Raw genomic sequence first — 15,911 nt, forward strand, 5'->3', positions numbered from 1 at the left:
TTGATTTTTCATATAAATATGATGGTATGTCATAATTTTGACTCTTTACACCAAAATTTTAACTTTTTTATCATAATTTTGATTTTTCATATCAATATGACAGTTTGCCATTTTGACTGTCATAATTTCTACTTTTTATCATAATTTTAATTTTTCATATCATAAATATGATGGTACAATTTTGGCTTTTTATGTAATATTTGTGACTTTTTGTCAATTTCGATTTTTTATGTCATAATTTTGACTTGGTATGCCATAATTTACTTTTTACATCATAATTTCGACTTTGTCATAATTTTGATTTTTCATCTCATAAATATGACCTAATATGTCCTAATTTTGACTTAACATCATAATTTCACATTTTTAATTTCATAAATTACTTAGTATGTCATAATTTCCATTTTTTTTTCATAATTTTTGTATCATAATTTGTACTTTTTGTGACCGTTATGATTTACAGAAGCATGTCTTGTGTGGCTCATTATCACGTGAAGCCGTTATTTGTCCTGTCCTGAAGCCACGAGATGTCACTAATGATTTATTTGACAATTAAGATCTTCATATTACTCATTATCAATGAATCTCTTTTGTTTTATCATGATATACTGCTGTTATTTCTGTCCTTTCTTCACTGTGACTTGTGTACTTCATAGTGCCCTACAGGCTAGTGTACACTGTGTGTCGGGTTATAACGGTTCATTATTTCTCATCTCGAGTCTGTGTCTCAATCGCAGTCAGTGAGTGTTTCCAGACACTTCCTCCCTCCGGATGTTGCCCACTAAGGGAGCAGCAGCACACAGTGGGCGTGTTCGCAATGGCACACTACCATACTACTCTGAGGACAGTAGTGTGCAGTGTGTATGATATCTGCTGTCACGTTCTGCGCATACAGTACTGTGTGAATGAGGGAGATACAGACACGCAGTGTTCATGTCTGAGATGCTGACTGGACAGGGCACTTCGCACACTGTAGTGTACAGCGGTCTGCAGTAGGGCGGTGTCTTCACCTTCAGTCTATTATTATTTACTGAGTGTACAGCAGAGGAGAACACAGAGATAAAGCTGAATGTACACAGTCATCCTCAATGTGCGGCGGAAGTGGGCAGTAAATCAGTGCCCTCGTTAGTGTGTTTGCTGTAGTACAGGCGGCGCTTTGTTTCAGTCGCACACGCCCGTGCCCGACACACACACACGCGCTCGACGCGCCGCCGCGCATTTCCCGTTGGAAGCTCGACACGTCACGCCGAATCTAACGGAAAACAACGGCTTCTCACTCGGGATGAAGGGAGGGATCGCGCCGCGGTCATCTGGCGGAGAATAATCGCGAGGATCGCCTCAGTGTGTCCGGCTGGATTGGGCTGGGAACAGCAGGATTCTCCCGCATTCCCGCTGCTGGATGTGGATGAACATAATGCGATGAATGTCGAAAGAATGAGCGCGCATTGAACACACTCCTGCCCAGATCTGATCCACACCCGACGGACACGATGGAGGAAGTTTTCACGCCTTTGTTGGAGGATTTTCTGCAGTCTGCCCTGGTGTGCTGGGTGAGCGCGCGCCCTCAGATCATATCATCGTGTGTGTGTGTGTGTGTGTGTGTGTGTGTGTGTGCGGCGCGTTCATGTGTGTGTGTGTGTGTGTGTGTGTGTGTGTTTGCAGGTGAAGACGGTCTCTCAGCTCATCTCTGATGGATCTCCTCTGACGGACTTCATGACTTTAGTGGACGGAGTTTATCTGAACGACATCATGATTCAGATGTGAGTAAAACTGATCGATGAGTAACGATCTGGAAAATCCCCGTTTACATCATTTACACTACTGTGCTTTGTCTTATATATAATATATATATATATATATATATATATATATATATATATATATATATATATATATATATATGTATATATATATGTGTGTGTGTGTATTACATACATATATAATGTCATGTAAATCACTCAGTCCATTATGATGCTGAATCATGTTATATTTGAATTATATCACTCACAGGATCATCAAAACTGTTCTTAGGCCGTAGATGGTCACATGACTGAAGTTTGTGATTATGAGGGTCATATTGATTTTATACAGCAGTTCAATAAGTCTGTGACACAAACACTGTAGCCAATCAGATTTGAGGATCAAAGCTAGCTGTTTAGTCACTAACTGCACAGTTTCTAGCTTCTGATTGGTGGTTCCAGCTTCAGCTTTGACCGGTTCAGAGTCCATCAGAATTACTGCTAAATATCAGCGTCCACCTCAGATCTTCATCATGCAGTGTTTTAATGACTGTGTGTGTTGTGTTCAAGACATGAAGAGTTCATTGAATGACACACAGTGTGTGTGTGTGTGTGTGTTCGCTGATGGATTGGTGTGTGTGTGATGTGTTCAGCTGCTGCACACACACACACACACACACACACACACTCTCACACGCACACAAGCGCATGATTGTTCAGCTCATGTCAGCGGCGCGGGCGTCTGCGCAGCAGTGCAGGTGTCGCTCAGTGGTCTTGAAACGCGACTGTATCCCGAGACTCTCTTCTGAACACAGGGATGTTGGGATATTGATCCAGACAGTGTGCCGGTCATTCGCTGTGAGAGTGATGTCACATCAGAACTCATTATAATAACTGCAGTCACGATCGCTTGATTGTGAAGTGTTAATGACAGCATAATGTTTTCTTCTGTTTTATCTGAAATCACTTACCAGGCCTGTCCTTGGACTAAAGATTTTTCTAGTCGACCAGTAGTCGTTCATTTAAGCGATTAGTCGATAATCACACGTGTATATTAATAAGCCATAATAATCATAATATTGAGCCTTTAATTGCCCATATAACACAGTCTAATCAGCGTTGAAGCGCAGCGGCAGACGTGATGATCATGAATGTGTCGTGAGAGAACAGCACGGAGACTGTCTGAACATTTTAATAATTTACTGATAATGTTTTCGGCTGTGGAGATGAGGTTGACGTTACTCGTCATCTCTGCAGCAGTGGACGCGCCTATATTCATGTTTCCTACGGATTACATAATCTGGGAATATTTGTTCTCCACTTGAATCGGTTGACAATCGCTCAAGCGTTCTGTAGATGTGTTCCTCATGTCTGAGACCCAAGAGTACGCTGAGTTTGGGGTTGTTTTGTGACGCGCTCCAGACCGAGACAGCGGAGAGCACACCCTGTTTGTTTTCTTTATTTTACAAAAGCACAATGTTTTGTTGTTATTGTGAGTGCACACGAATAAAAGGAGACCCTTTACCGTTTCAAATGATGCGTTACGCTGTGTGACCAAAAATGACGGAGTATTTTAAGTTGTTTCCGCTGTTGTCAGGAACTGCAAGTGATCGCACCGGCGCCTCCATGTCGTGCAGTAAAGCGCACAAACACATTATCTATGTGAACATTAGAGCGCGCGGCTATGTAGAGTTGCCACTATGTTTCAAATGATAAGCCATATTTAGGGGCTTTCGCACCGGAGGAACCTTTTCATAGTTCCTAGAACCATTGGAGGAAGTACCCGGATTTTGCCGTGTTCACACCGCAGGAACTGGGAATGATTTTAGTTCTAGGAACTCCTAGGAGCTCCTCCTGCAGAGTAGGGTGTAAACCAGCACTGTAGGAACTATCAGTGAGTGTACGCTGATTGGTCAAACGCACGCGAAACACCGGCACCCGCCGTTTTAAATTAAAGCCCTGAACGGCCACAGTTTATAGCCTATATTTACTCTACAAACTATCGCTACAAACATGGAAAACAATGATAGATGGACCTCTCGAGTTAAAATCCAACGCAACTTTGAGGGGAACAAGCGAAACATGATTGTTTTTGGACACAACCCACACAGCAAACGCTAATACTCTTGCATATACTGTCTTCTTTCTTTGTATAACAGTTCTAGCTAATAACGTGTCAGACAGGACCGTTAAACAGATCGTAAACTAACGAATGCGAGCGCCGTGTGCTCAGGCTCTGGCTGAGCTGTTCTCAGTGCTGTCAAAATAAAAGTCACAACAACAAGCGCAGCTTACGTCACTTCAGAGTTCCTGCTTCCGGTGCAAATGCAACCAGGAAAACAGCCCTAGGGGAACTGTTAGTTCTCGGGGAAGCATCCTGGTGGCTAGTTCCTATAATTGTGTTCCTAGAAGCCCCTTTTGAGGTCGATGCATGATGGCGAATGTTTGGATTTCCTGCCTGACTGTAATTACCACAAGGACCCGCCGTTAACCTCTGTCCCTCACAGACTTTTTTTTTCCTAACCGAGAATTTTTTTGGTCGACTAACGATTAACGATTAGTCGACTATAAGGGGCGGTGTGTTTTTGCAGTGTTTGAGCATTGTAGCCAATCACAGAGATTTCTGCTGAGTGCATGAATGCAACGGCCAATCAGAGGAGTTTAAATGAATCCCTGCGCCGAAGAAATCTGAAACCATCTGAGTTTCATTCAACGCAAGTTCTGCGCTCTTGTGAGTCCTCTGATTATAATCAACACAGAGCAGAGCGTCTGATTCGTTGATTATAGCGGGAGTTTTGATCGGGAGTGCTGAACTGAACTGATGATTGACAGCTCCAGCGCTGTATAATCCATTCACAGTTTGAAGAATAGTTTTGTTTTGGACCCGGTGTATACTGCATAGTTTAAATGATTTAAATCATCTAGAGACGGGTTTGTAAAGTTGAACCCGAGTGTGTTTAGAGTGTTGTCATGTGAGACGCTGTGAAACACGCGAGCACCGCGGTCAAACACGTCCGTCTAGCGCATGTAAAACACTGCAGCGCATTGGTGTGAACGGCTCCTAAACCGTTTGATGTCACTTTAGAGACCAAAGATGCATTATGTATTTGAATCGGCGCCCTCTATGGGCCGGTGTGGATGTGTGATCTACAGTAGTGGCCTAAAGTGACATCCTCACCCTTTATTCAGATATTATTAAAAATGTGTTAGAGATTTTTTAAGCATATTGTGTAGTTGTGCTTATATTTGATTGTTTTATTTGTGATAATAACGCAATGAAACATAATTTTTGTCCAGGCTGTCGTACAAAGAAATTATGAACACATGCAAAAATAAGAGAGAACCAACCAAATATTAATAACTGATCATGTTGTAGTCAATGTTTGCTTTTTCCTGTCAGCTTTTTGATCTTCTGTGCTTTTTATTGCATAGTAAAATAAAACCTGTAGCTGCAGTTTTTTTGCCAAATAATTTTGTCAGATAAACACCTGAACCAAGTTTAGTGTTTTGTTTTTCCTTTTGTATTTAAAATATTAAAAAAATTATAAATATTTAAAATAATATTTTGATGGTTTAATCAAACTCGTAGGGTGTCCTCTCCGGACGTCACTTTAGCCACTGCTGTACATGAAGAACATGACATGGGTAATTAGGTTAATTAGCCTATTTAATCTGATGGTTAATTACGGCTGTGGGATTATGAAACGAATCATAATTGTTGTAGTGTTGTCCAAAGTACTGACTTCGGTACCAAGTTGGTACTGAAATTTTAAAAATGTGACACTTTGAGCGCTGTTGAGCGGATTAGTGAACCCCTCTGATTGGTCGTTGTGTTCATGTGCTCATCAGATGTGTCTGTGATTGGCTACAATGATGTTTAACACACAGGAGCGTTTGAAAGCAGTGGACGGTCCACCATAGATGTCTGTTTTCAAACGCTCCTGTGTGTGTCTGTGTAACGCTCAGTGAAGAGAGTCTGTTTACAACATGTTTTTGAAGCGTTGATCATTGCAGCCAATCACAGATGTATATGTTGAGCACGTGAACACAGTGGCCAATCAGAGGTGTTCATGAATCTGCTCAAAGCCCAAGGGGGAAATGCTGGTATCGTCACATTTCTTAAATTTCAGTACTGTCTTGGTACCAAAGTATGTACTTTTGACAACACTAAACTGTTGATTATTTCCCTTGATATTATAGTTGCGTTTGTTAATGTTGATGAATGGAGTTTACATTAAAGTACTGCAGAAACAGCCCTAATATACCCTCTGCTAATTGACATCATCACTAAAAACACAGTGTCGTTTTTGCGTTTTTTGATTTTTGTGCTCATTCTAGATAGACATCTTCACACAGTCAACAATCAAGACCTGTTTGTGTTTGTTCTTTACAAAATCAATGACATACTTGATAATGTCAGCTTCCACATCATAAAAACAACAATTATGAGTGTGTGTGTGTGTGTGTGTGTGTGTGTGTGTGTGTGTGTGTGTGTGTGTGTGTGTGTGTGTGTGTGTGTGTGTGCTTTTGTTTATATTACATTGTGGGGACCAAATGTCCCCATGATGTAATATAAACCTGAGTTCACCTACATCGTGGGGACCAGCCAGCGGTCCCCACAATGTAAATGGGTTTATAAATCATATAGAATGAGTTTTTGTGAAAAAGTAAAAGTTTGCACAGTTTCCTGTGAGGGTTAGGTTTAGGGGTAGGGGCAGGGTAGGGGGATAGAATGTACAGTTTGTTCAGTGTAAAATGCATTGAAGTCTATGGAAAGTCCCCACAATTCACAAAAACAAACATGTGTGTGTGTGTGTGTGTGTGTGTGTGTGTGTGTCTGTGTGTTTGTTTTGACTATTCTTGTGAGGCCCAAATGTCCTCACTTATATTGTGAAATACTCTCACAACCCACCAGAGAGGACATTTGACTGGTTTAAAAGGCTTATTAATCAACCAAAAGATGTCTTTATTTAAATCTGTTATGGTCACATGTCTCTGTGATGAGCAGGTTCAGGAGTAGGGGTTGGGTCAGGTGACAGAAAATATAATTGACCTGATATAAAATCAATGGAAGTCTATGCAATGTCCTCAATAAGACAGCAAAACAAATGTGCGTGTGTGTGTGACTGGATGATTGTGTGTGTGTCTGTCAGAAGTAGGTTAGTCACTAGTGCTCGGGGCTGTGTGTCATTGTGTGTATTGACTGATGGAGCAGCATGTCAGTGCTGTTAGTGTGTGTGTGTGATTACAGCTGTCCATCTCACTTCAGTGTGTGACACACACACACACACACACACACACTGGCATCATTATGAGAACTTTCCATTGGTGTAATGGTTTTTATACTGAGCTAAACATATTTTCTGTCCTCTAAACACAACTCTCACAGAAACGTTCTGCATTTTTAAATAAAAATATATTAGTCTGTTCTTTTATCAGTCTGAATTACAGTAACTGCTGGATGTGAAACCTCAACACACACACCATTATGAGCGCACTGATAATGTAGGTCAAACCAGTTCACACACACACACACACACACATGCTGTCAGGCGTGTGATGGCAGATGAAGTGTGACATGAAGCCCACTGAACATGAATCAATGATGATCAGGTGATGAAACCAGCACTCAGACACACCTGACCAATCACAGCCAGGAGTGACGATGACGTCATCAGTCACAGACACAGGCCATCACGCCTCATACACACATCGCATTCAACGCTTGATTTGTCACATGATTGAGTCATGTGATTGTCTTGAGAGCATCTTAAAAGCAGTCACGCTTCTCCTCGTTCTCCTGCCCAATCTGTGCTGTTATACTACAATCATTTCCAGCTTATTGCAAATTTTCTTTTTGTACAGAAAAAATATTTTAGTGGACAAAATATGAGTGTAAAGATATGATGTGGAAGCTCGTTTCTGACTTTGACTCTCTGACGTCACAGTTACCTTTTTATTCCGTGGCGGAAATGAGCTTCCATATAAAGAAGGCTTGACAGTCGATGAGAAATATGAATACGTTTCTGTGTAAATGTGATGATGAGTGATCATGTGATGAGCTGAACACGCATGTCGTCTGTCGTGACAGTAACCCGCAGTCGAGCGTCCAGAGACCCCACAGGAAGGTGAACAACGACCCGACGCTGCGCATCCAGAACCTGTCCATCCTCGTGCAGCAGATCAAGAGCTACTATCAGGTGAGCGACACACACACGGCCAGCAGTTATTCATCAAACGGGTCACATGACCGCAGGGGCTTCTGGGAGGACATGACATGAACACACATCAGTAGTGAAGAGCCCCGACCAGAGCTGAGAAAGTGTGATGTTTCTGATAAATACAGCTGGAGAACAATAATGTCACGTTTACCTCAGAAAAGACATTCAGTGACTCTAGAAGAGCGTCCTGATAAACATGCACTATATTACACATACATTATATTCATAAAAACTACTTGATGTTTAATTTCAGTGTTTGTATACGGATCAGTTGTTGTTGTGACCGTAATGACTGACAGGATCCTGTAGAGATTACAGCTTCAGTTCAGAGAGGTTTATTTGCGTGAGAGAAGCTGACATGAACTGAACTGGATCGAAGCACAAGCTTGTGAACTGTGAACTGAATTGTGAAATTTGTCAGTGTCCGGTGCTAACACAGACTCGGCTCGTCTCACCTGAACATGAGCGTCTAACGTGTCATGTGACACACTCTTCACATCATCAGCACCTTACAGTGAACGCTGGCGTCGTTCAGTCCCTCCAGGAGTCTGTGATCGCAGGAATGAAAGTACATTCAACCAGAGCTTGTGTTTCCACACACACACACACACACACCTCCAGTGTTTCTGCTGGTCAGCAGTGGTTCATATGACCTTTAGGTCAAGCCATCTGAAGTCATGTGACGCTTCATGTGAGATGTCCTTCAGCTGGCGTGTGTTTCAGTTTGTGTCAGATTTGCTGTTCAGTCTCCGGACCGTGTGTTTATGCTGCATTCCTGTCATAGCAGCCCCTGAGATGATGACTGGCGTGTTACTGCACGTCTGTGTGTGTGTGTGTGTGTGTGTGTGTGTGTGTGTGTGTGTGTGTGTGTGTGTGTGTGTGTGTGTGTGTGTGTGTGTGTTGATCTGTTTACATTTTTATGCGTTTGGATGCTTTGGATAAATGCGTTTATGTTCAGGGTACACATCGAACCCCTGGCCTCTAGTGTTGAGCTGCAGGACGGCTCATTCATCAGTGCGAGCGGGTGAATGCGGCGGCGTTGCTATGGAAACACGTGTGATCCGCACACAGCTGCAGCACACGGGCGGCTCTCGTCCTGGATTGACAATGAGTCGCTCACACGTGACCTCTGTGATTACAGCTGCTCTTAAGCACTGAGACTATTATCAGTTAATCTAGTAGCGGCGCTGACGGGACGCTCACAAACCCTTCAGCGACTCGGGCACAAGCAGCTGATGCAGTGTTAAATAACATCAACACACAATCTGGAGTTCAGATGGAGTTTACAACACTTAATATTTGACTGAGCTGAATAACCACACTATTGTCTCCTGTAGAGCTGTACTCGTTTCATAATTGATGAGCGTCACAACACTGACTCTGTTACGCCTGCGTTTCCTGCAGGGCTCGTTGTTGAAATGGCTTTCTAAACGTTGCTCCTGTCTGTGTGTCGGGCGTCCAGAGGAAACTTTACATTACTATAATATTAAAGATTAAATTTAAAGGGGTGGTTGATTTATGATTTGAGTTTTTTAACTTTAGTTACTGTGTAATGTTGCTGTTTGATCATAAACAACATCTGCAAAGTTACGACGCTCAAAGTTCAATGCAAAGAGAGATTTTTTTTATTTTACAGAAATGACTTTTTAAGGCTGGTAGGGACTACAACGAGCTTCTTCCCGGGTTAGTGACATCACAAACCTTAAAATTTACATAAACCCCGCCCCGAGAACACGCAACAAAGGGGGCGGGGCCATGTTGGGCTGCTTTAGAGAAGAGGAAGAGTTGTTGTAGTCGAGTGTTGTTGTCATGCCGTCATTTTACGCCGGACTGCTTCACAAACGAGGGTCAATTCAACACAAAAGATGAACATGACGGCACATGCTAGTGGATGAGTTGAATCAACTCCACAGCAACTACATCAATTTATCCACTAACCATTCAGAAACGTCTAAAAGTTGTAACTTCTTCCTGAGTCTCTCCATCAGTGTCGACTCCGGTTTGAACAATGTAAGGCTGAACACTTTCCTCATTTTGGCTGCGTGAGATTCTCCAGCTTTGTTGTTGTTGAGCTGTTAAAGCTCCGCCCTCTTCTGGAGCAGCAGCTCATTTGCATTTAAAGGGACACACACAAAAACGGCGTGTTTTTGCTCACGCCCAAATAGGGGCAAATTTGACGAGCTATAATAAATGATCTGTGGGGGATTTTGAGCTGAAACTTCACACACACATTCTGGAGACACCAGAGACTGATATTACATCTTGTGAAAGGAGCGTTATAGGTCACCTTTAAAGGATTAGTTCAGTTGAAATGAAAATTAGCCCAAGCTTTACTCACCCTCAAGCCATTCTAGGTGTTTATGACTTTCTTCTCTCTGATGAACACAATCTGAGAAATATTAATAAATATCCTGACACATTGCAAGCTTTATAATGGCAGTGAGCAGGATCAACGAGTATGAGCTGTAGAAAGTGTCTCCATCCACATCCATCCATCATAAACATACTCCACACGGCTCCGGGGGTTAATAAAGGCCTTCTTGCCTTTTATTAGTAAAATATTTAGCTTCCGCCAGACCGCCATCCATATTCAACTTATGAAAAAAAGAGAAAAAAATGTACCTTTTTTCGTAACTTGAATACAGAAGGTGGTCTGGCAGAAGCTAAATATTTTACTTCATAACTTGTTAAATATGGATTTTTTTTACACAAACGCATCGCTTCGCTTCAGAAAGCCTTTATTAACCCTCCGGAGCTGTGTGGAGTATGTTTATGATGGATGGATGTGGATGGAGACACTTTATTCAGCTTATAACCGTTGATCCCGCTCACTGCCATTATAAATTTCGGATGCTTCAGGATATTTATTAATGTTTCTCTAATTGTGTTCATCAGAAAGAAGAAAGTCATACACCTAGAATGGCTTGATGAGTAAAGCTTGGGCTAATTTTCATTTTAAACTGAACTAATCCTTTAACAACCGATTTGCACATAAGGGAGTTTTGATTATAATGATTTTGTAATAATAACGTTTTAATGATATAATTGTGTTTCTACTCCAAGTCGTTTATGGTCACTGAATGTCTTTTCTGAGGTAAATGTGACGTTAGCGGATCATATTGTTCTCCATCTGTTTTATTGATGTGTTTCTGTGGTTGAAACACTGATGGATCACATGAGACATGATTCATTTCATTGTTGTTCTGATGTTCATTCATGTTTATTTGCTGCTGTAACATGTAGTAAAGAGGAAGAGATGATCAGTTCATGATCTGTCACACGCATTAAAGACACAAAAACACATTTATTGACTGAAATTAGTGATGAAACTGACAGAATTTGAAAGCTGAGATTTTGTTTCATATCAGACGTATGAAAGATTATTGTGATTATTGGATGGCAGAATCTACAAATAACGTTCGGTGAAGTTTTGTTCATGCGTGTGCTTGTCTTCCAGGAGACGCTGCAGCAGCTGGTGGTGATGTCACTTCCTGACGTGCTGGTGTTGGGCAGGACTCCTCTCAGTGGTGCGTCCAACACGTCACATTCGACACGTTATTACACCACACTTCTTCTCAACATCCAGAGGAACCTTGACATAGAGATGTTAAACATTAATTACAATAGTTATACAGTTATCATAGATATGTGATTAAAAATATAAATAATGGATCAGTGATCTAAATGATTCCCAACACAGATGTATGTTTGCTCTCTTACAGATTTTATAGATTATTTACTGTCTTTAACATCTGATCATCAATAATTCGGGTTTATCAGTGACCTGCCTTATCATAAATCACACATTATTAGTTCAAGAAATGAAGAGTTTATTTGCAAAAACAGATAACTCCATTTTTATGAATTCTCACAAATCATGTTTTTTTTATTGTGCATTCCAATTAATAACAATCAAACTGCAGTTGGGCTGTTTTGATTAAGTAATGATAACTCTAAAAAATATAGGTAAATTAAAAAATTAAAATTCATTGAAAGTATGTTATATATATATATTAAAAGTTTGTTTTTTAGCAAAAGCAGATAACTCCAACAGTCGTTTTTTGGCAAAAGCAGATAACTCCACATTTCATGTTTCATAGTTAAACAAAACCCAAGTAATTGCATTTAAAACACTCTCAAACACACATGTGCACACAAACGCACACACACACACACACCCACCCACACACGCGCACACACACAAACAGATCGGCACACACATACACACACACACACACACACACACACACACACACACACACACACACACACACACACACACACACACACACACACACACACACACACACACAGATCGGCACACAAGTACACACACACGCACTAATCCACACACGCACGTGCGCGCGCGCGCACACACACACACAAGCAAAAGGACAACCAATTTTTCAGCATGTAAGTCGTGTATGGTGTACAAGGACTTACAGGAGTCGAAATCATAAATCCTCGATCACTTTTAGTGAGCTTTGATAAAACTTCCCTCAGCTAGCGCGTCTTTTTGAAGTGACTAGAAGCCTTGTCACCTGACCTGAATACTGCGCGCTGATTCGCTAAAACGGATTATTGGTTTCTGTCTGTACACAAACAAGGGCGCTTGTCGGCTTCTGCTGTAAAACGTGAACTTGCGATGCCTGAAAGTGGGCAAAACCGGCTCTTCTGACAAAATGGATTTAGGGTACAGAACGTGCTATATATGGAGAATAATGCACAGCACTTAGTTCATTTTTTTAAAAAATGGCGTTTATCGGTTTTTGCAAATGAACTCTTCAAATATTGACTACCCATGACAATCTCATCTCTCACATTTAACCCTTAAACACACACCTCTGGTCTTTATGGCCGTCATTCACTATCCTCCCCCTCATTCATTATTTAAAGTTCGACATCAACCGTCTGATTATTCCTCAATCTATTCATTATAAACAATATAATAAGAAAAAAAATGAAAGAATGGCTGTTTTCTAATGAATTTATAGGGTCATTAGCGACCCGAGGAATGTAATAGTGCAAGTATTTTTTCTGCATGAGTCTGAAGTGCAGTTCACCTGTGGCAGTGTCTGATACACAATGATGACGTCATGATTCACTCATAATTACTGCAGACATAAAACATGACATCAGCAAAACTTGAAATGACGCAGAAAGACGTCAGTCCACCTCCTGACTGCTTTGTCGGACAAAATGGCGGATTCATTGTTATGATTGGTTAGATCGCTTGTCAATCAAACTGTGCCATATATCTGAGTGAAACTGCCTCTCAAACCAGAGTCCATTAAAATGTTGTGAATGTGAACATAAAAATTAGAAACAACCCTCTGAATGTGAGAGTGTTTATTTAAGCCAGTGAAGGCAGTGCTGTAGTCAGTGATGTCACTGCATGAGGTCATGTGCTGAGTCCTCAGCAGTGTCACAGGAAGTCCTGCACAGGAAGTGTTGCAGTGTTCAGGGCCTCACTGTCCATGTCAACCTGCGTTTCCTGTCAGGAACACACATTACACACACCATGAGACTTGGTCGTGAGTCAGAGGTTCACTTCATGTTGATCTCTCTGCAGATCTTCAGTTCAGACATCCACCCAATCAGCAGCATGTCCCCTCATTCCTTCTGAACCTGTGACTGACTCTATCTCAGTGTTGAGCGTCACAGACGAGAGAGAGTCATGAGGATGAGTGCGATCTGGCTGCACTGTACAGTATTATGTGATATGTCAGGGTTGAAGGCGGCCGTCAGAGTTTAGCGTGTGTTTCTGTGATGCAGCTGATTGTGTGTGTGTGTGTGTGTGTGTGTGTCTGTGTGTGTGTGTGTGTGTGTGTGTGTGTGTGTGTGTGTGTGTGTGTGTGTGTGTGTGTGTTTTCAGAGCAAGGACTGGAGGAGATGAGGAAACTACTGCTGCTGCTGCTGGGCTGCGCTGTACAGGTGAGACTCACACACACACACACACACACACACACACACACACACACACACACACACACGGGTCACGTGATCATCACACTCACACTGCCTCTCTCTCTGTGTGTGTTCCAGTGCAACAGGAAGGAGGAATACATCGACAGGATCCAGACACTGGACTATGACATGCAGGCAGCCATTGCCGCTCACATCCAAGAGGTCTGTGTCACATGACAACATGAGTGTAGCTCATTGGGCTGCTGACCTCTTACCCTCTGTTGTGTGTGTGTGTGTGTGTGTGTGAAGGTGACCCATAACCAGGAGAACGTCTTTGACCTTCAGTGTGTGGAGGAGAGCGAGTCCGTCCCGCACGATAAAGACACGCTTGTCAGAGACCTGACCTTTAACCTCAAGCGCCTCGTAGACGAGAGAGACCAACACGCCGAGGTAACCAATGAAAACACTCGCTGCTCTATCAGTGCATGGGGTTAATCAGTGACCATGTGACTCACTCAGGTTTATATTCAAGATACATCATTTAAATAAATAGTACGACACACTCCTCCAAAAGATGGTTTTCACAGCGACTCCATTTTTTGTTCCCCAAAGAACTTTTAAGTGATCAGAGCCATTTTTATAAATATATAAAGAAACTTTTTCCACTATAAAGTTTCTATGGAACCATCAGTGCCAATGAAGAACATTTATTTTTAAGTATAAAGGGTTGGGTTGACTATCAGTTTCTCAATTTTAATTGATCTTCATTTTAATGATCTCTATCAATTCTTAAATCTCAAGAATCGATCTTTCAGTCTGTGCTGTTTTCAGTTGAACAAAACTTCACTGATTTTCAGCTCCTGCCATCCAATAATCACAATAATCTTTGACACTTTTGATATGAAACAGTCTCAGCTTTACAATTCTGTCAGTTTCATCACTAACTTCAGTCAATAAATGTGATTTAGATGTGGCGTGACAGATCACTGTAGAGATTTTTTTGCCTTGAGAATAGTTGACGTGTTTTATCTGATATATAAACACAGTAATCAATGTTAACTCAAAATCAGGAGCAGTTGTAATCGACTCTAGTTTTGTGTCTTACTGTAATAGGGCACACATTACATGTTTATTGTGTAGTGAAGAGCAGGACGACTGATGCTGCATTGATCACAGTGTTAGTACCCATGATGCTCAGCTGAATCTGTGTGTTTGTTCCTGATGTCAGACGATCGTGTCTCTGACTCTGGAGCGGGACTGCGGTCACGCGTCTCCTGCGGTCCACGCCGCCCTGTCGCCCAGCGAGTCGCCCAGCATGAGACGCACGGAGAGCGTGCAGCACCTGTCTGTGGAGCTGGCCGACGCTAAAGCCAAGATCAGACGCCTGCGGCAGGAGCTGTGAGTATCTGAGACATCAATTATTCAGCTTCCTCTCTTTCCAGAGACAATACTGACCTGACGAGCGCCAGGGGAAGTGCTTTAAATGAGGGGAAGTTGCTCTCAGGTGCATCACTGCTGCTTTACTGGAATCCATTAGAGAAGCTCATCGTGATTCAGTTCAGGGGTGTGTCTGCGCTCTTAAAGTACTTCCTGTTCCTCTGAATTATTTTCTGATGATCAAGCTCTTGCAGAGTTTGAGAAACAGTAACCATAAACAGTGTTGGGGAAAGTTACTTTTAAAAGTAATAATAATAATGAACATTTATTTGTATAGCACTTTTCATTCATAAAATGCAACTCAAAGTGCTTCACAAGCATAACATCATATAATACAATCACACAATATCAATATAAAATATTCGAAAACATCTGTGCAACTCAGAATGTAAAATAAAGCATATAGTTTCAATGTAAAATAAATAAAACAATGATAAAGGAGTCAGAAGATAACATAAAAACTGACTTCCACACAACTTCACACCATATTGTTATACTGAAAAGCAACTTTCATTACAATATTGTGTTAAAACCTTTTAGTAATGTAAAAGTAATTACATTACTTACTTTTTATGAGAAGTAATGCATTGCATTACTCTTGCCTTAC

At 41.6% G+C, this 15,911-nt stretch overlaps 1 protein-coding gene across 5 annotated transcripts in view; it reads left to right on the forward strand.

The window, feature by feature from the left end:
* The first annotated feature begins 885 nt into the window (after positions 1–885).
* Positions 886–15,911, forward strand: part of ccdc88ab (coiled-coil domain containing 88Ab) — a 51,023-nt gene continuing 35,997 nt past the window's right edge. For all 5 annotated transcript variants that reach the window (XR_010895234.1, XM_067386918.1, XM_067386919.1 and 2 more), the window contains exons 1-8: positions 886–1,550; positions 1,663–1,760; positions 7,831–7,939; positions 11,418–11,487; positions 13,836–13,894; positions 14,006–14,089; positions 14,177–14,317; positions 15,096–15,265. Coding sequence is in view for 4 of the 5 variants with exons in the window: in XM_067386918.1 (XP_067243019.1) it covers positions 1,491–1,550; positions 1,663–1,760; positions 7,831–7,939; positions 11,418–11,487; positions 13,836–13,894; positions 14,006–14,089; positions 14,177–14,317; positions 15,096–15,265 (791 nt within the window). In the remaining variant the exon portion in view is untranslated. The remainder of the gene's footprint in view (positions 1,551–1,662; positions 1,761–7,830; positions 7,940–11,417; positions 11,488–13,835; positions 13,895–14,005; positions 14,090–14,176; positions 14,318–15,095; positions 15,266–15,911) is intronic.

Source organism: Chanodichthys erythropterus, chromosome 5, assembly GCF_024489055.1.
Source record: "Chanodichthys erythropterus isolate Z2021 chromosome 5, ASM2448905v1, whole genome shotgun sequence".
Classification (NCBI taxonomy): domain Eukaryota; kingdom Metazoa; phylum Chordata; class Actinopteri; order Cypriniformes; family Xenocyprididae; genus Chanodichthys; species Chanodichthys erythropterus.